The 18,205-nt window shown below is 51.7% G+C and overlaps 5 protein-coding genes across 5 annotated transcripts; 3 read left to right on the plus strand and 2 right to left on the minus strand.

Moving 5' to 3' along the window:
- Positions 1-121: 121 nt before the first annotated feature.
- Positions 122-1,751, plus strand: VTN00DRAFT_9197 (uncharacterized protein; the record flags this gene model as incomplete). Its single annotated transcript, XM_069436130.1, has 2 exons — positions 122-1,383; positions 1,460-1,751. The coding sequence occupies 2 exons, from the start codon at positions 122-124 to the stop codon at positions 1,749-1,751; spliced, it is 1,554 nt and encodes a 517-aa protein (XP_069284782.1).
- A 289-nt stretch (positions 1,752-2,040) lies between these two features.
- VTN00DRAFT_9198 (uncharacterized protein) lies at positions 2,041-3,735 on the minus strand (the record flags this gene model as incomplete). The annotated part of the gene is made up of 1 exon (XM_069436131.1): positions 2,041-3,735. The coding sequence occupies one exon, from the start codon at positions 3,733-3,735 to the stop codon at positions 2,041-2,043; it is 1,695 nt and encodes a 564-aa protein (XP_069284783.1).
- Positions 3,736-6,807: 3,072 nt separating this feature from the next.
- Positions 6,808-8,980, minus strand: VTN00DRAFT_9199 (uncharacterized protein; the record flags this gene model as incomplete). The annotated part of the gene is made up of 3 exons (XM_069436132.1): positions 6,808-7,119; positions 7,184-8,261; positions 8,346-8,980. The coding sequence occupies 3 exons, from the start codon at positions 8,978-8,980 to the stop codon at positions 6,808-6,810; spliced, it is 2,025 nt and encodes a 674-aa protein (XP_069284784.1).
- A 3,698-nt stretch (positions 8,981-12,678) lies between these two features.
- Positions 12,679-15,041, plus strand: VTN00DRAFT_9200 (uncharacterized protein; the record flags this gene model as incomplete). The annotated part of the gene is made up of 3 exons (XM_069436135.1): positions 12,679-12,911; positions 12,977-14,893; positions 14,954-15,041. 3 exons carry the CDS (start codon positions 12,679-12,681, stop codon positions 15,039-15,041), a joined length of 2,238 nt encoding a protein of 745 aa, XP_069284785.1.
- A 570-nt stretch (positions 15,042-15,611) lies between these two features.
- VTN00DRAFT_9201 (uncharacterized protein) lies at positions 15,612-16,553 on the plus strand (the record flags this gene model as incomplete). The annotated part of the gene is made up of 4 exons (XM_069436136.1): positions 15,612-15,632; positions 15,772-15,906; positions 15,976-16,079; positions 16,175-16,553. 4 exons carry the CDS (start codon positions 15,612-15,614, stop codon positions 16,551-16,553), a joined length of 639 nt encoding a protein of 212 aa, XP_069284786.1.
- Between the last annotated feature and the right edge of the window lie 1,652 nt (positions 16,554-18,205).

Below are 18,205 nucleotides of genomic sequence, written 5' to 3' on the forward strand. Positions count from 1 at the left end.
AGGCTCTGTTTGTTACAGTTTTCCTTTGTGTGGCTCCACATATACTGCTACCTTTACCTGATACTGACAGAGGACAGAAAGAAACGGGACAGGCAGGACCCAATTCCTTGCAATCTCAAAAATGACGAACACCGACCTAGAACACGGCCCTCTCTCAACACCAGAAGAGAAAAGGGCCATCGAAGATGACGGCAGCAGTCCTCCCCTCGCACTCACCAAGACGACAACAGCCCAGTCGCGCGTCGAACGCCCCAAGACCCTGAGCAAAGAGATCCCCTTCGTCGGCGTCGTCTGCGCCGCCCAGTTCATGACCCAGGCCGGCCTCGCGCAGGCCATCGCTCCGCTACACATCATCGGAAGCAGCTTCGGCACGACGAGGCCCAGCGACCTGAGCTGGTGCGCTGCCGCGTACAGTCTCACCATCGGGACGTTCATCCTGGTCGCGGGCAGACTGGGCGATGTGTACGGCCACAGACTGATGTTCATAATTGGCTTCGCCTGGTTCGGGCTGTGGTCGATCCTGGCGGGCTTCTCGGTGTGGTCGAATCAGATCTTCTTCGACTGTTGTCGTGCACTCCAGGGGATTGGGCCTGCGCTGTTGCTCCCTAATGCGATTGCGATCCTGGGGAGAGCGTATGAGCCGGGATTGAGGAAGGATATGGTGTTTAGTATCTTTGGAGCGACGGCTCCGGGAGGGTTCACGGTTGGGTCGGCCTTCTCGTCCATCTTTGCGCAGCTGGCATGGTGGCCCTGGGGGTACTGGGTCATGGGCATGGTGTGCGTCGGGTTTGCTGTTCTGGGATTTTTGGTCATCCCGAACACACCTAGCCCGAAGTTCGACGATGGGATCGATTCCTTTACCCGGTTGGACGTCCTCGGGGCCAGCACGGGAATATCGGCGCTGGTCCTGGTCAATTTCGCCTGGAACCAGGGGCCCGTTGTCGGATGGAACGTGCCCTATACATACGTCCTCCTCATGGTCGGGTTCCTCCTCCTAGCCCTATTCATATTCATCGAACGGAGGGCACCCTACCCTCTACTCCCCCGGTCGATCTTCAGCGGTAAACTCGCCTGGGTCCTCGGCTGCATCGCTGCCGGATGGTCGAGTTTCGGGATCCTCGTGTTTTACTATTACCAGTTCCTGGAGGTCATCAAGGGTGACACTCCGCTTTTGGTGACGGCAAAATGGGCCGCGGCTTCGGTCTCAGGCGCTGTCGCGGCCGTGACGACGGGGTTTCTCCTGGGTCGTCTGCCCCCCAGCGTGATCATGTTTCTGTCGATGCTGTTTTTTACGACTGGGCTGGCGCTCTTGGCTACTATACCGCCCAGCCAGATCTACTGGGCGCAGACATTCGTCCTCACTATCATCACGCCATGGGGGATGTGAGTTTTCTTCCTTTCCTTTCGTCCCTGTATGATCCTTAGAATCTCGTCGAAACCCTGACAATTGCCACTGCAGGGACATGTCCTTCCCCTCCGGGACCGTCATCCTCAGCAACTCCATGCCCCGTGAGCACCAAGGCCTCGCAGCCTCTCTCGTGAACACGGTCGTCAACTACTCTATCTCGATCGGTCTCGGGTTCGCAGGGACGGTGGAGTCCCAGGTCAACCGCGGAGGGGAGGACGTCTTGAGAGGGTTTCGGGGCGCCACGTACATGGGTATCGGGTTCGCGGGCTTTGGGGTGGTTATTGCGATGCTGTTTATGTTTGTGGATTGGAGGAACGCTAGAACTAGAAATGATCTGTCCTAGATTAGACGTGGGATAACTGCGAGAGCAGCGAGGAAGGGGTATTTCGGTGGCGGAGAGGAGACAAAATATATGTCTAGTGTATTTGCAGAGAATAATATTGATCCAAGATGACCTAATGATGAAGTTCCCCAAGCTGCTTTGACCAGCTTTCCCTCTAGTACTAATTGATTTGAATCATATAAGAATATCAGCACTAAAGAACTGAATAAGTACCCTGGTAAGTTTTCGATATATCATTAAATCTTGGGTTTCGTGGCTGTAGGAGATGTATCTTCACAAATGGACATCATCAGAGCTGGAAATTCATGTTTATGAATTGCGTCGCAGGTGGCCGTAAGAATGCATCCCAGTCTGTCTCATCGAGCAGCCACTGATTCTCAAGGCCAGTGGCATTATCAAGGGCCGGAACTCCTCCGATTCCCTCGAGAATCGCAATCCCTTTCCGTTTCTTCTCCACCGAAGCGCAAACAAGGAGCCTGGCGGTATTGATAGCCTCGTTTGCCAAATGCGTGTTCAAGTTCTGTGTGATCATCTCGAGAGTCTCCATTGCCTCTGGGATATTTGCAAGACTCTCCGTCGTATCAATGGTGAGGAGAACGCAGACAAACTGGAAAACCGTGCCGATCACATTCCACCATGGATGGTTTTGCGCGATCAATCTACGTGCAGCAGGCAGAGCAGACGTACCCACACTGATCACCTTTTCTAGCTGTTCCTGTCTCAGACACTGGTCCAGAAGTCGGAGCCTGCGGTAGATGCAGAAGCAGAGCTCTGTCCGCACCAGAGTAAGAAAGTCATGGTCTGTGGGAGTAGCGATTAAATTGTCCAGACCCTGAATTAGATCCGCTCTTCTGGTCACGGTATCTTGATTCATGTCATCAAGAGGAACGGCACGAACCAATCCGCATAGCTGATGGGTGAAATCTCCTGGTCGGGGCTCCACCTGTTTCTGGAACATGGGCCCAATGTCCACAATCGATCTCCCGTAGTCATAGGATATCACCACGTTCAGACAACGTGCCACCTGGGCTACACGCTCTCGTATAGCCGATGTCTCTTGTGCAGGACCTGTTTTTCTATCAGTTGCGAGCACAACACCTTCAGTCTCCCGGTGCAGCCCGGTTGCTTCAACCAGATGCATGGTAATACAACTGCATAACCATGCCATATGGGGTCGAGTGGTTGCCCGAATATAGATGGTCCGTAATATCCACGCAGCAACCTGCTCGATCGATGGGAAGCGGCTGCAGTATGAATCCTCCAGGAGTTCCTTCGCATGGAGGACGATCCGCGTCTCCTGCTCCTCAGCTAGAAATCCAGAAAACAGCGATGCGAGCCCAATAACGCCGCTGATGATGGCCTCAAACCCGGGCCCTTGAGGCTTGCCATTCCAGTGCTCTTCGCATTTTTGACAAAGACGGTCCATGTCCAGGAATCCAAATACAGGTTGAATGGTTGATGTATAGATGTCGACAAGCCCCCTTACTTTGTCCCAGGAGATAAACTCAATCAATTGAAAACTCACAGCAAAGCCAGGCTCTGACCTAATTCCGGTGTGGTACGCAAAGGAGTGCAAACGAGGAGGATTCGCCGACTGCAGATCCAGTCCAAGGCATCTTGGGAAAGCGACGGACGAGTGTCGACTCATATATCTGGACTTAGATGGCTCGAGAATACCATGCTGAAGCGGTGGCACGGTTCCCTGCTTTGGATCATGGTTATTCGACTCAGACGCCAGCCGAGGTACTTTTGCCGCAGGCAGCTGCGTGGATGAGTCCGAAGCAGAACGTTTTGAGGTGCTCCTCTGGCCTTCATCATTATTGTACTGGCAATTATATCCATATCCTGTACAGGTGGAGCATGGCAACTTCCCATCGCATTTGCGCTTGCGCTGGCGACATGGAACGCATGCCTGTCTCGACCGCTGTCGCATGTGGCCTGACGGGGGCGAGGACGCGTTGGTATTTGGGAGTTCGCTGGCCATTATGAGAACTCGAACTCACGTATATGATTGCTAGACAGCGAAGGATCTGTAAACCCAGTTTCTATTCATTTTAAACAATGGAAGGCCCCAGCTTTCGGGTGCCCATTATCATTCGTTCTTCCAGGTCTCGTGTCTGAACGCGATGGAAATGCCAAGATGAAAGTATCGTATCGTATAGTTTAAATCATGTGATAAGCACGCGGGAAAATCCACGCTTTGTCGGTCGGGACGAAGCACAGGGCTGTGGCAGTCAAGGCTAGGTGAGTCGATTTTTTCTATTTACTATTTGCTTATCTTTATTCCTGGCTCAATGATGAATTCAAGGTAACCTTTAGGCCGTCTTTAAACTACTACACACAGAACACACGCTATCTAACGGTTGAAATGTAAAGAACCCCCTGGTATGCTTCAACCAAGAGAAAATAAGACTATATATGAAGTGTGATTTACATAAAATATTGAAATTCACGTCGGACCCTATTCCCAACCTATGACAGAATCCAAGCATTGTGAGAGTCATGCACACATGCCTCCTGTATCTGAAATCCTATCACTACCTAATTTATTGATCCAAAAGAGAAATTTCTAAAGAGCCCCTCCTCCGTTAATATATATATATATATAAAGCTCACACCCCCTCCCTTTACAGAGGAGGGGCTACGAAAACCCCCGCCTATGCTTCTGGCGGGCAGGGATTTTACTTTTATTTTATCCTACCAGCCACAGCTTAATCGGACTGTTATCAGGTAGGGATAAATATCTCACCTGCTGCACCTTGGCCAGCGAGGATTCGCACCCGGGGCCTTGAGTGACCGAGGGTCAAGAAGGGGAAGGGAGAAGGATGGGGCAAGGTCACCCAGCCCAGTGGTGGGGTACTTCTTAACCACTAGGCTATCCCCGGGTTCTTGTTGTTAGGTGAAGGATGAGAGTAAAATATAAAGCAGAACAGGCGGGGAGGGCGCCTGGTTGTCGGAAGGGGTAGTAGTAGGTTGTCGGTCAGGTGAATGGACGGAACCATCCATTGAGTAGAAGGGGTGATCCTGGGATCACACGGACATCAATTTGTATGGGAAGGTTCCTTCTGAGGCAGCGAACATGACATCCTTTTTAATCAACTGTTCCTAGTCAGAAGTCTCTATAGGAGGCAATAATTTCAGTCTCTCACAGGGCGTCTACATGGCTATAAGTGTTGTTCCGGCAAAATTGGAGTTAAATATGTTATTGCAGTTATCATAGATAGTGTTATATTGAGAGAATTGAATATATATCTGATCTTAGCAGTGTTTTTGGCTCTAGTATATAAGAGGCAAGTTAGGCTGATCAGACTCGTTCCCTGCTTCTCCTCCGCGGAGTACTGCTAAGCCGGGTTGATAATGCAAGAGAGGGTCGTCATCTCTTTCAAGTTTCTGACGAGCATAGTATACTCTTCCTGTGGATCCAGGCCGTTGGAACACTCTCTGTTCGGGAAGCCTGGGGCACTCCTTGCATCACAGCCACTACCTACCAGGTAAGTATGTCATGACATGAAGTGTACTCATTGCAGGAAAGTATGAATATGTACTGTGTCACCGGGAGTAGACACTACTTTGCCAACTCCGTCCTCCTCATGGACATGAGGTCCATGGATAGTACGATACCTAGATTAGGTAACTTGGAACGTTTCCGAGGTCCGCTTTATCGGACCGCCCGTCACCCACCATCGGGTAACGGCTGCCGCTGACCGCTTTCCGTATCCCACTCAAGCAGAGAGAGGACGGAACCTTATGGACCACCATCGAAATTCGTCAATTGGAAGGATAGTAGTTTCAATCTAGTGCCATGACAGGTGTCATAGTTCACATCAATGAAATCATCATTTTACCAAGTCACAGGCTCAACTCAATCATTAAGTCAACCTCAAAGGGGACCGTGAATGATGTAAATCGATTAACACCCACAACCGTGGAGCCGGGTGCTGATAAGGGACGTGCGATAAATGGAGGGGTACAACGCTTACTGATATGACATCGAAACCCTTATCGACGACGTCATCAAATGTGTGTCGAAAGTCGTTCCCTAAGGGTCTTGACCAACCTCCAAGTCTGTAGCTTCCGCAACGTAAGAAAAGAATCTTCGACCTTTTGAAAAGTACCAGGAATAATAGGCAAGTGGAAGCAGTGTTGAATGTCGACTTTTCCAGTAGCTGCATAGTCAAAAGCACAATAAACAAGAGAGGAGACAGAGAATTTTGTATCCAACTCGAAACAGTCTATGAGTCAGATAAAGTAGCTGACGGCTATCAAGAACATCACCAGATCTCTCCAATTATGGCGCCGTAACAAAAATATGGAACCAAAACAAAAACGTAGACAAAAAAGCAGCAAGTCTATCTACACAAAAACACGCCGGAGCACCATTTTTTCCCTTTTTTTTCTTCCGAGCCCTGTGATAGACGACCCGCTAGAAAGGAGACATGAAACACCGAACCCAGATACCAGAGCAGAAGTGAGCTGCCAGTGTCCACGCCCACCTGTACTGATCCAGCTCAATTCATGTGCTGATGCTGTACAGTCATTGTTCTGATAAACATCTCTCCCCCATAATGCTCAAAGCCTATTCCAGGACATGGACTGACCGTCGCACAGCAGAGTAAGAGCCTAAGGACGACAAACGTGGATGTACAGGATGATCGGAGAGGCAGTAAAACCAAAAAAAAGAACATTCAGGAATGGGGAATATGAAACCAAATACTCTGTAAGCAGAAACCCTCAGGAGTTCGGGAATCTCGTGTGAACAGCAATGAACCTGAGAAAGACGGGAAACTGTGCTTCTGGCTTTATCCGCAATTAAACTAAAAGAAAGTGAAAGATCCTGAAAGGGATGGATCTATCACAAGGGCGGATGAATCGTTGCTAATATGCAAACGATGTCTAGTGCCACATGATTGGAATACCAACCAACTCCAAACCGCCAATCCGGTCATTAAATTGTATGTAGTGAAGATTCTGTATCAGCCGTCGGAAATTCCTTATCCCAGCAGCAGAGCCGGTTCGATTAACAAAAAGAAATGGGATATATCCAGAGAAAATCGGTTCACATAAGTCCCTCTTCGCCGATACCGGGGAGACCAGCTCCGGCAACGTTGATGTTTTGACCTTGCATGACCCCGCCAACGTTTAGATTCCGACCAGCAGCAAGCTGAAGGTCGGGATTGCACGGCGGGGAGTGCGACTTGTGATATTTGAGTCCATTAAGGTTCTTGTAGCGCTTGCCACAAACCTCGCATCTATACGGCTTCTCTTTCTCCATACCGAGTGTGCCAGGATACGGGGTCGACGTTTCTGGATTGACAATCGAGAAGGTACCGTCGGCATTGTCGTGTAACTGCTGGTTGTTATGACCGTGCTGTGGCCGTGTTAGATGCGGACACGTAACCGAGGGGTGTATGGCACTAGAACGAGATACTCACCGCTTTGTGGTATTTTAGACCGTTCTGGTTCTTGTAAGCCTTTTCGCAACCGATAACAGGGCACCTGAACGGCTTTGGCTCCTCGTTCGGAAGCATAGCGACCGTATCGGGAACACCAGCAAGCAGTTGCTGCTCCCGGATACGTCGTGCAATCTCGCTGTTGGGTCCATACTGAGCGTTCCCAAGTCTGAAATGTGCGTATTGCTGAGAATTATTGAAGCCCCCACTTGGGCTGAATAGACGTTTAGCAGGCTCATCAATGCAGAGCTCCACCATGTCATTATTACCACCGAACCCAGAGAACTGTGACTGATTTTGCATCGTGTTGTTATTCTGCATGGACAGATCTCCGAGCCCCCCGATCACGCTGTCATCGAGTTCAGCGGGAGTTCCGGGGCCAGAAGAGTCTGGAGTGTTACGGAACTGATTTTGTAGAGGGTTGGCCATAAGCGTCGGGGTATTGACGGAAGACACAGTGGGGTTGTTCTGCAGAGGAAGCGAGCGCCCAGAGGCAATCGGCGTACCCGGCTGTGAGCCCCTCAGTCCCTGGTGGCCCTGAAGCATGCTCAAATTTAGTGGTGGGACTCGCTGGTTCTGCTGGCCGAATCCTCCCTGTGAAGTATCCCGCGACTGGGACGAGAACATCTGGGATGATCCCCCGTCTGTCACTCCCATAGCGTCGTCCAATTCCATGTCGTCAATCGTATCCAAATCGGAGGCCATATTTTGCTGCGAGTGCTGAGCAGACTGGTTCTGGGCCATCTTTCGTTGGCTGTCTGACCGCTCGGACTGCATTCCACGACCATGATTACTCATAGCCGAATGCTGATTGTGATGGTGCGCCACAGCCGCTGAGAGAGCAGCTCTGTGATCAGCTTGGCTCGGGCGATGCCCTTGGTGCGACGACTTCTGAGCATGAGATTCCTCATAGTGCTGTAGTAAATCATGAAGTGTAGGGAGCGTGACTCCGCAGCACGAGAAATCGCGCATAAAGTTCGCCTCAAGCTTCGGCAAATACGACGAAGAGTGAAATGAAGGGGACTGAAAGGTAAAGGGAGATGTTCCTGTCATGATTATACTGCGAAGACAGTCAGCCTCATGATCAGTTCTCAATGGCATCTACGCGCTTCGCTAGACGCAAGCAGTGGAAGGGGGTACGTACTCATCTCGTATCCAGCTGCCGACAGAGATGCCACCCCAGCTCATTCCACCCACCAAACTCCCAGCTAGCGATTCGCGACGAGGCTTGTCACGATTCGATCCCGAAACTGAGATAGGTTTGGTCCCATTCCCCCACTGCGTCATGCTTGCGCCCAGGGAGTCTTTCCGGGCCACAGGGGACTTGAACATGCTGCCGCTGGTCCCGTTAGGACTCGAAATGCTGCCAAGTCGCTCTCCATTGCCAGCTCTTTGCAGAGCAGAGGTCAGATTCGAAGCTTGCTGGCCTGGAGGGGAAACGGACGTCTGACGAGTGGCGATGTCGATGGGAGCGGCTGCGCCGGTCATCTTGGAGGATTCGGGAGGCGATGAGGGGAAAAGAAAGCTGTTGTCTTCGTCAAACTCCGCCTCGAGGAAGCCCGAATTAAAGTGCGATGTACGATTGCCCGCGTCGGCTGGCTTGCGATGCCAGGAAAGATCGAGGTCCTTCTCCCTCTCCGGTCTGCGCGAAGAGGGCACGCCAAAGCCGAGGGGTGTGCTGATAGGAGTGGACTCACGGGAGGAGCAGCGCTCGTTGTCACTGTTCGAAGACGAGAAATGAAGGGGCGGAGGTGTTTGTGCTCTCGAGGACTCGAGCATGAAGATAGCCCTTGATAGTGGTTGGGGCAGGATTACACAGCAGATCGAACCTCGACGTTCTTCTTCCCGCTTGAGGGCAGCCGAGGCGTCGCGAGTCCGGGCGGGCTGTGGCGGTCACAGTGTGCTAAACGACAAGATCAACAACAGAACACAACACAAAACGACAACAGAACACCATGTACAGACAGGAAAGAGATGGACTGCTCAGCCCTGTGCGGGACGATGTCAGTGCTTGGATGGAGCGGATGGCAGGATGGGAGGATGGGAGCCCTTGGACCCGAAAGATGGGATATGGTTCCGGACTGGGTAAAGGCAGGGTAATAATACCGTAACGACAGAGAAGGACGGTAAGGTCGAAAGGCGGGAACCGTTTGACCCTGGAGCCTGAAGCTTGGAGCTAGGCGATCCACGGCCTTCCGGGAGGAGAATGAGGTATGTGGCCTCGCTTCGCCTGAGACCGCTTGCGGTTTAGCGGGGGGAGCCTGAAGATCGAGGAGGGAAACGATGGCGGCGGTGGGAAGCCGTTGACGGTGGAGGAGCGTCTCGGGCGACTGGTCGGGCCATTTAGGGCGCGCGAGGGGTACCCTTACCGGTAATTACCGTACGCCGTTACGCTGCATGCTGAGGTCAGTCCGCTGGGCACAGTTGATCCAACACGATACGTCCAACAGATCTATCAGATGCAGCCAATCCCCCTTTCAGCACTGTCTGGTTTCTGCAGAAACTCAGTGATCACGGAGTTCTACGGAGACCGTTCCAAGACCATGGCATCGCTGCATGAGAACAACTGTACAACTGTCTACAACACACCCGATCCAGTGGAGTGCATGCCGTAGCGACGATCTGGGATTGCCCGCCAAGTCGCTCTGGTTTCGGGCTCTTTTGGACCTCCTGGCGCGGGGACCTTCGTCTGCCGTGTTCTGCCGGTGTTAATATTGTTGTATTGCGCCGCCCACTCGCCTTCGTCGTTACTATAACCCCTCGACCCATGGTCCCATGGATGATGGACCCCATACACTACCTGACACACGGTCCAGCTCCAAAAGTCCGGACTCACACTCAACAAGGACCATCCTTGGCTGCTTTGGCCACCCTTAAAGTTACTATCCCAGACCGGTCAAACATTCCTCCAGCCCCTACAACTATACCGTACTACTCCACTCGACATGTTGGAACAGTTGGATGGCTTACCTGAGCAGCTCAGCCCTGTGTCTGTTGGTGATTGATCACCGATGGCAGCTGTAGCTATTTCATCACGAATGAGATGCGACAACGCATACGACGCTATTCATTACGCGTCTTAGGCTCTTGGGTGGTTTTCGGATCCGAGATCAGGAGCATTGCTGTACACAAGATCGTCTTAGGGTCAGGTATTGGTTGAAGTTTCCTGCTTGCATGGGATTTACTGCATATGCAATCCTTCGATATTGAAGTGGACCCGTCTGGTGCTAAAGACTGCTAGAGTTCGCTGGACTTTGCACTTCGTGCTTCCGTCTGTTCACAATTTTTACTCTCTCAGTATGCTAGTCTGCATCTACAGACCATAGTATTCAATTGACAACGATGTTTACAGGTTTTGTCAGCCCAGCTGTTCTTATATGCATTTTGTATCTCTATGATATCTGCTCCAGTTCAATCTCCTGTTTGCACACAAAATGCCTTGGTCGTTAATCACCGCTTCTTTGTCCGAATTAACCTTCCCACTACAAATGCCTCCCTCACCGCCTTTGAAATCATGCAGTGTTCATCGACCACGCAGTTAACTTCGGCGCTAGAAACACGGACGAAACGTCCTCCTGACCGGCCACTGCACCTGCATGCACAATGACTACATTCCGAAGCTGTGCTAAATTTTTATTTGGTACGAAATGCGCGAAGGTCAGCGTTGCACGCGTGCAGCTTGTGGTCGCTCATCAACATCTCCACAAACTACCCAGTGGCAGATACTCCGTATGTGCGGACAGCGGAGGAGTACTTCTAATTTCGCTGCTACTCGGTACTGCGACGTAAAGTCTACGTGGTAAGAGTTGAACATCTTTCGCCCCAGCCCGGTCCGAGGGCGCGAACGTCAGGAACACGGCAAAATGGCACGGTGCTGGTGGGCCGTCTAATTTCTCGCCAAGCGTCCTTGACTAGCACCGGTCGATGGATCCACTTCTACTTCGCCGTGCTAGACCTGGAAGAGCAAAACCCGATTTCAGGCTTCACTTTTCAGACTTTCAGCAGCCTATCGACAATCGAGCTTCGTTTATACTTTATGCTTTTGGTAAGGCCGCCGGCGCCGCATACCTGGATAGTGCACAGTGCACAGAGACAGACAGAGTGACCGATCTCTCTTTAAGTGCTTAGGCATATCAATTCAGCTAGCACTGATTGGTTTCGCGATGAGTTCCTCGCAAGAGTTACGTCACAAATACCAATTGCGCAGTAACTACCCCGCGGCTGCAAGGGACAAGTTTCATTGTTTTACCACGTACAGTACATGACGTTAATCAGTGAATGAGGATATTGATATTTCAAAGAATCTGACGAATAGAAGAGAATTAAGACATCGAACCCCTCCCCAGATATTGTCCCTAAGTATGCATGTACGGATTATACATGAGAGACGTGACAGAAGCTTCTCCGCATTGAGTTCCTATGTCAGACCATCCATAAGGAGAGGAGAAAGGTAATATGAGAAGCTCCCAAGGCTTTGAAATGCAGCATGGAGTGTTATTCGAGGAGCCGGATGGATTTAAGTGACGACTGACCCGCTGTCGGTCTGAATCCGCTGGATGCCCAACGAGGTAACCCTCGAAAACATGAAAGAGGAAATCTGACACGCGCGTGCCGCAGGGTGGCTGGCTCGCGAGACTGAGCAGCCTACCCCACCTCCGCCATGGCTCTTTTGTGGCCTTGCCGTTCCCAACTTTCTAAGCCGTGTTTATTATGAAGTATACAACATCTGTCCAAAACACTGCAGAACTACTTCTCAACGCACAATTGGGAGACTACCTGGGAGAATATGACGGCATCAGAGAATCCATACAGCTGATTGACTAGGTCGCCTCATCGATGCGGCAAACTCCGTATCCATGCTATTACGTGTAAAAGATTGCGCCGGTACGGCGACAGCTTGGGTACTTTTGACTTTTTTGAGGCATTCAATGCAGGAAGGTCGTCCGGGTCACAGCACTACGTGTGTCCCTGGCAGGCTGGGGCCTCAGATCGCGTAGCTAAGCTGAGGGTGCGAGTGAGGAGCGGCGTAGCAGTGGGTAAGGCTGTCCAGGGCTGCCACGAGGCAAAGGCGGGCTTCCAGAAGGTTTTCCGTCGCTTCTAGCTCGGCTGCGTTCCACCGTTTGTGGCGGCAAGTGCTGAGTGGCCGGTTCGGCCACCCAGAGTCGTGCTTTCCCGACGGCCCGACTCGCCAGGAGGCAGGTGCACAGATGCGGAAGGCGCCCTGCACCTGACAAACGCTGCAAACATGCCACCGCCGCTATCCCCTGCTATTGGCCCGCCAGTTTTGCAGCTCTGTGGGCTTTTGCGTCAATCTGGAGGCGAAGCGACGACCTGGTACCCGGCTTTGCGACTGAATCCTGTCGCGCACGCTGTCTGGGACACGGCCAGACTCACGCCACGGATAGGAGGGTGCCTGTCAGACCAACTGCGGCCGGCGAACAAGGCGTTGCAAACAGCAGCTAAGGGCTTTCGCGGTCATGGAGCCGGCGGACACTCAGAGGGAGCATGCCTCCCAGGCAGACAATGGTGCTGCTGCCAGCAGCGAGGCACCCGCTGCTAAGCACAGTACCTCTAACGGCAATGCGACAGCAGACGTCTCAGAGGAGCCGCCTGCGAAAAGGGCAAGGCTGGATGAGCCCTCGACTGCTGGCGGGCAGGCTGCGAATGGCGCCCCCGAGAGGCCCAGAGGCACGGCCCCAATTAAGCCCGAGTATGTTTCATACCCTGTAGCATTCAATGTTCTTTTGGATTATTATACTGATCGCGGTATATCAGGTTCCTCGTTGTCGCACCCGGAAGCAAACAGCCAGTTGTGCATGCTCACGATGACGATGCCGCAGAGGCATTCTCCCACGAGGAGCGCGAGGGTGATAAGAAGAAGGGGAAGAAAAGAGAGAAGCACAGCGGCCAGAACACGGGACGCAGGTTTGGCAGGATGCAGGATGAGAAGGCCCTCTGTCCGACAAGGATGTTCCATCCCGAGTTCTCCCCTGCGGAGTGCTCGTTTGGTGACAATTGCAGGTACGAGCATGATCTCCGCAAATACTTGAAAGAGTACAAGCGTGAGGATCTGAAGACCTTCAATGGCGTCTGCCCTGTCTGGGACGCCAGGGGAAAGTGCCCATCCGGATGGAAATGTCGTTTCGTCAGCTCTCACATGACTGAGAGGGAGACGGAGGATGGCAGGCGGGAGCTGGTCTTGGTGGAGGACGAGGAACGCAAGGCGAAGGCCAAGCCATCTGTACCGGGTGCTAATGAAGAGGGAATTGTCAATGCCGTCTCTGTGGAGGACAAGATGGCGCTCACGAAACGGAGGACTCAAACCCCCAAAGCCGATACTTTCACGGCCTGGATTGACAAGACGTCCAAGGAACTGGAGAAGAATGTTCATGGACGCTACAAGGATGAGAAAGAGGCTGAAACTACGCCAGCGGCCGGTGGAGAAAATGGTGAAGCTAAAGAGCAGAGGGAGGAGCACAGAGCACAGTTCACAGAGCCGCCTTTCCTGCCGTCAGAGAAGAGACGTATATACTTTGGACCGGAAACCCCAGTTCTGGCACCGCTTACTACACAGGGAAATCTGCCTTTCAGGAGGCTGTGTGTTGAACTCGGGGCGCAGTTCACGTATTCCGAAATGGCAATGAGCATGCCGTTGATCCAAGGTTCGAAGTCAGAATGGGCGCTGATGAAGGCTCACGAATCGGAGATGCTTCCGCCGACGGTTGATCCAAAGAATGTTCTGGTGAAGGAGTACGACAACTCGAAGGATTTCAAGTTCGGTGCTCAGATTGCGGCGAACAAGCCGTGGCAGGCGCTGAAGGCTACAGAAGTATTGACGAGACTCTGTCCCGGGCTCCGTGTCATTGATCTGAACTGTGGTTGTCCGATAGACTTGGTTTACCGCGAAGGAGCCGGATCCGCCTTGCTCGACCATCCATCGAAACTGGAGAAGATCGTGCGTGGCATGAACGCTGTTTCGGACCAGGTTCCTATCACTGTGAAGATCCGGATGGGAACCAAGGATAACGCTCCAACAGCGCTGAAGCTCGCGGAACGACTCACTTTGGGAGGCTATGAGTCAAGTATGCTTGGAGTTGGACCTCCAGGCGTGGCTGCCATCACCCTCCACGGACGCAGCAGGCAGCAGCGGTACTCGAGGAAAGCTGACTGGGGATACATCTCTGAATGTGCGGCTCTCGTCAAGAGGCTCAGCGAGAAGACGGATGAGGTCACGGACACTATACACGAGCCGGATGAGAGAACTCAGCCTCCTGGCGGGAAAGTCTACTTTCTCGGAAACGGGGACTGCTACTCTCACGAGGACTACTTCGACCACATCAACAGCGCCAATGTCGACTCCGTAATGGTGGCTCGAGGGGCTTTGATAAAGCCCTGGATCTTTGAAGAGATCCAGAAAGGTCAGTACCTGGACAAGTCTGCATCGGAGCGACTGTCGCTTGTGGAGAAGTTCGCCAGATACGGTCTCGATGCCTGGGGTTCGGACGAGCAGGGTGTTGGAACTACCCGTCGGTTCCTGCTGGAGTGGTTGAGCTTTACCCACCGTTATATTCCGATAGGATTGCTGGAGTATCTACCTCCAAACATCCAAGACCGGCCTCCGGCCTATAGAGGCAGAAATGAGCTGGAGACTCTCCTTGCCAGCGACAACTACAAGGATTGGATTAAGATCACGTAAGTGTATCCTGTTTTTCTTATAGACAGTGATGTTTTCTAACAGCTTTATTTCCAAAGGGAGATGTTCCTTGGTCCTGTTCACAAGGATTTCAAGTTCGAGCCCAAGCACAAGTCCAACGCCTACGAAGTCGAGGCTGAGGGATGAAAGAGACGGATATTACGGGTATCTGGAGGTCTTCTCCAGCTGCTATGGATGAATGGACCGTCTTTAATGTCAATTAAAAGCAACACAATTTGTACATAGGCGGATAATAAAAGTATAAGTTCGGCCAGTAGGGCGTATTGCACATTAACGCCTGTCCCATGGGAGGAGGAAGGTCTGGAGTATGGAGTACGGATAAAGCATGACGGGCCCGACCCGCATCCGTAGGGCAGCTCTGGTCACGTGCGTGTCCCAGATCTCGACCCGTCATGACGTCTTGCCGGAGCTGTCCACGCACCCGGCCTGAAAAGACCACCTCACCCCGTCCTCGTGCACAAACCTCGCGCATCCTGCCACTGAATTTCCAACCTGTGCTCGGTTGGTCGGTGCGAGACGACGGGTCTGTTACCTCCCACGATACTACCTGGGAGTTTCTCTCATCCTCAAGTTCGTGATCAGACAACGTTTGTTTAGCTTTCTTCGGAGCTCGACCAGGCTGCAACACCAATTTTACCTCTCCCCATCAACCAGAAATCGTGATCTTGACAGCCTCTCCGCATTCATCTAGGCACGATGACTCTCTATTACAGCCTTGTAAGTACTGATCAGCTCTGTTGCTATATCCATTGAGGTCCCTCACGTCCTCAAAAGATGCGGTCAGAGGAGAACTCTGCAGCGTCTTGCCATGTCAACGCACGCAAGCAGTCAAGCTAACTGCTTCATTTTTCTACAGGTATTCCTTCTCCTAGTGATGGAGATGGCGGTCTTTATGGGCCTCATCATCCCTCTTCCCTTTACCGTTAAACGGAAGCTGTTTACCTTCATCTCTGAGAGTCCCGTCATAGCGAAGTTACAGTATGGGTTGAAGGTTGGTTGCATCCTATACCGTGCTATTCCATTGGCGTTTCTATGATTAACGGTGCTGAGAATTCTACAGATAACGTTCATATTCATCCTCATCCTCTTCATCGACAGCGTGAACCGCGTCTACCGTGTGCAGCTGGAGCTGGCTGCCTATGGCAAGGAGGGTACCACCATGGGGTTAGTACATCCATTCCACCACTGTTCCACACCGGGACAGAAACAATGCTTTGGCAAAGAAAGCTTGGTTCTAACGAGTCCATTGCAAGCCGTAGAGCCGCAGCCCTAGGCTCCGAACGCATGGAGGTCCAGGCCCGCAAGTTCTACTCCCAGCGTAACATGTACCTCTGCGGCTTCACCCTCTTCCTCTCCCTGATCCTCAACCGCACCTACATCATGATCCTGGAGGTCCTCCGTCTCGAGGACAAGGTCAAGCAGCTCGAGGGCGACTCCAAGGCCGGTGGTAAGGACTCGGCCCGCCTCGCTGCCGCGGGAGACATTGGCGAGATCGGCCGCCTCAAGAAGGAGCTCGAGGCCAAGGAGCGGGACATTGAGACCCTGAAGAAGCAGGCCGCCGGTCTGACCCGGGAGTACCACAACCTGGGCGACCAGGTTGCCAAGGACACCGACAACACGCCCAAGAAGGACCGGTAAATGCAATCCGTCCTTTGGCCGGCTACGTACCGTAGGTAGTCTGTGGGTGTGTTCTGACATGTTGGAATAATATCGCGGGACTCGTGACGTTGTACGAGGTTGTCTCCTGGCCAGTCACACATGTTCCTTGCCTCCGGATACCAATGCGGGTAGCGTTTCCGAACTTTGATGATTCAGTTGGTGGAGGATCGACAGAGCAGAAGTGGAGAAGAACAAAGAAAAGGCCCTGTTCATCTCGGGATATCCAATTAACCCTTCAGATCGATATGCAATTTTGCTCTGTTTCTGATGTATGATTTGTACTGTATGTAACGATATGGACAGTGAATTGATGCATTATGGTACTTTTTTTTATCCACCTTGCTATCTACCTACACCAAGAATTACCATCTTCCATGTGGTCTTGGAGACGGTAGTTCACGCTCATGAAAAGCAGAATGTCGATTTTGAGCGGTCTCAATGCTACCATTGCACTCCACTGAATCCTGGACCCAGCCAATGTTAGATTTGGCGTATTCAGTGTCCTTGGAGCGGTTGTGAGTACAAGGAAATTGATTGTATTGCCTCCATATCCAAACCGCAGATAATCGCTTTACTAGACGGAAAAAGAGGGGTTGCTCGCCCAGATCAATACAGTTGGAGACTTTTTGCGAACAGTCTGAAGGTGAGTCTCGCTCCTAGAATTTGCATTGTCGAGAGAGTAAGGGTAGCTTTCACGAGTAGATGTGTGGGGTTGGCTAACGTCCGGGCTGTGAGGTCCCACCCGTGTGATGGGGGCGACGTGACACGCTCAACATCCTATCTTATCCCATTCTACATCAGTTACCAACATCACTACTCCCTGTTCAACCCTCTTCCGCTTTTTTCGAATAGCTTCTGAATAATGCGTGGAGTGCCAATAGGCAAACTGACAAATTCGTACCCAAAGGCTCTCGCTCACATCCTCCAAATCTGCGTGTTTTGTTTGAGATTCTATCAAAGAATCAGGGATTCTGAGAGGCGAGAGAAAGCGAACTTGTGCACGGGAAACGACTTCTTCTTTGGCCCAATAATGAATTCGAATAGGGGAGAGCTAAATGTGCTACGACGCAGACTCGATAAGCTATTGATAAATATTGCAGAACTTCAAGACCACGAACCTTCCGTGCTGTATAGACATGGTGAACTGTGGTCCTAGGTTTATCAAAATGAAAATAGAGAAGTTTGACGTATACACTTCCTCATGAATGAAAGCTTTCTGTTGAGGAGTGTAGAAGACATCTATGTGGCGATGCCGAGAACGACTGTTTCGTAGCAGTAGATGTAGACCCGGGAATCGACGTGACGGATGACTCCAATTAACAGAGGTTAGATTTTGTTACACAAACCCCTCATCTTTCATGGGCGAGGCTGCCCTCTACTTATTAGCCTCACCCGTCTTTTCAGGGACTTTCGCGATCTCGGCGCTCTTGACCTTTCCATCCTCGTTTGTCGGTCCGCTCAAATTTTTCTTGCTACAGGGTTCTGGATTACACTGCCGTTCTCATACATGATTGAACCCATCACATACTACAGCGCCTATAAGAACATGATTAGGCTCCTAATGACTCCCATAAGAACACACACACACACACACACACACACACACACACACACACACACACACACACACG

The sequence above is a fragment of the Thermoascus crustaceus genome, assembly GCF_041956765.1.
Source record: "Thermoascus crustaceus strain CBS 181.67 unplaced genomic scaffold VTN00scaffold_7, whole genome shotgun sequence".
Taxonomy (NCBI): Eukaryota; Fungi; Ascomycota; class Eurotiomycetes; order Eurotiales; family Thermoascaceae; genus Thermoascus; species Thermoascus crustaceus.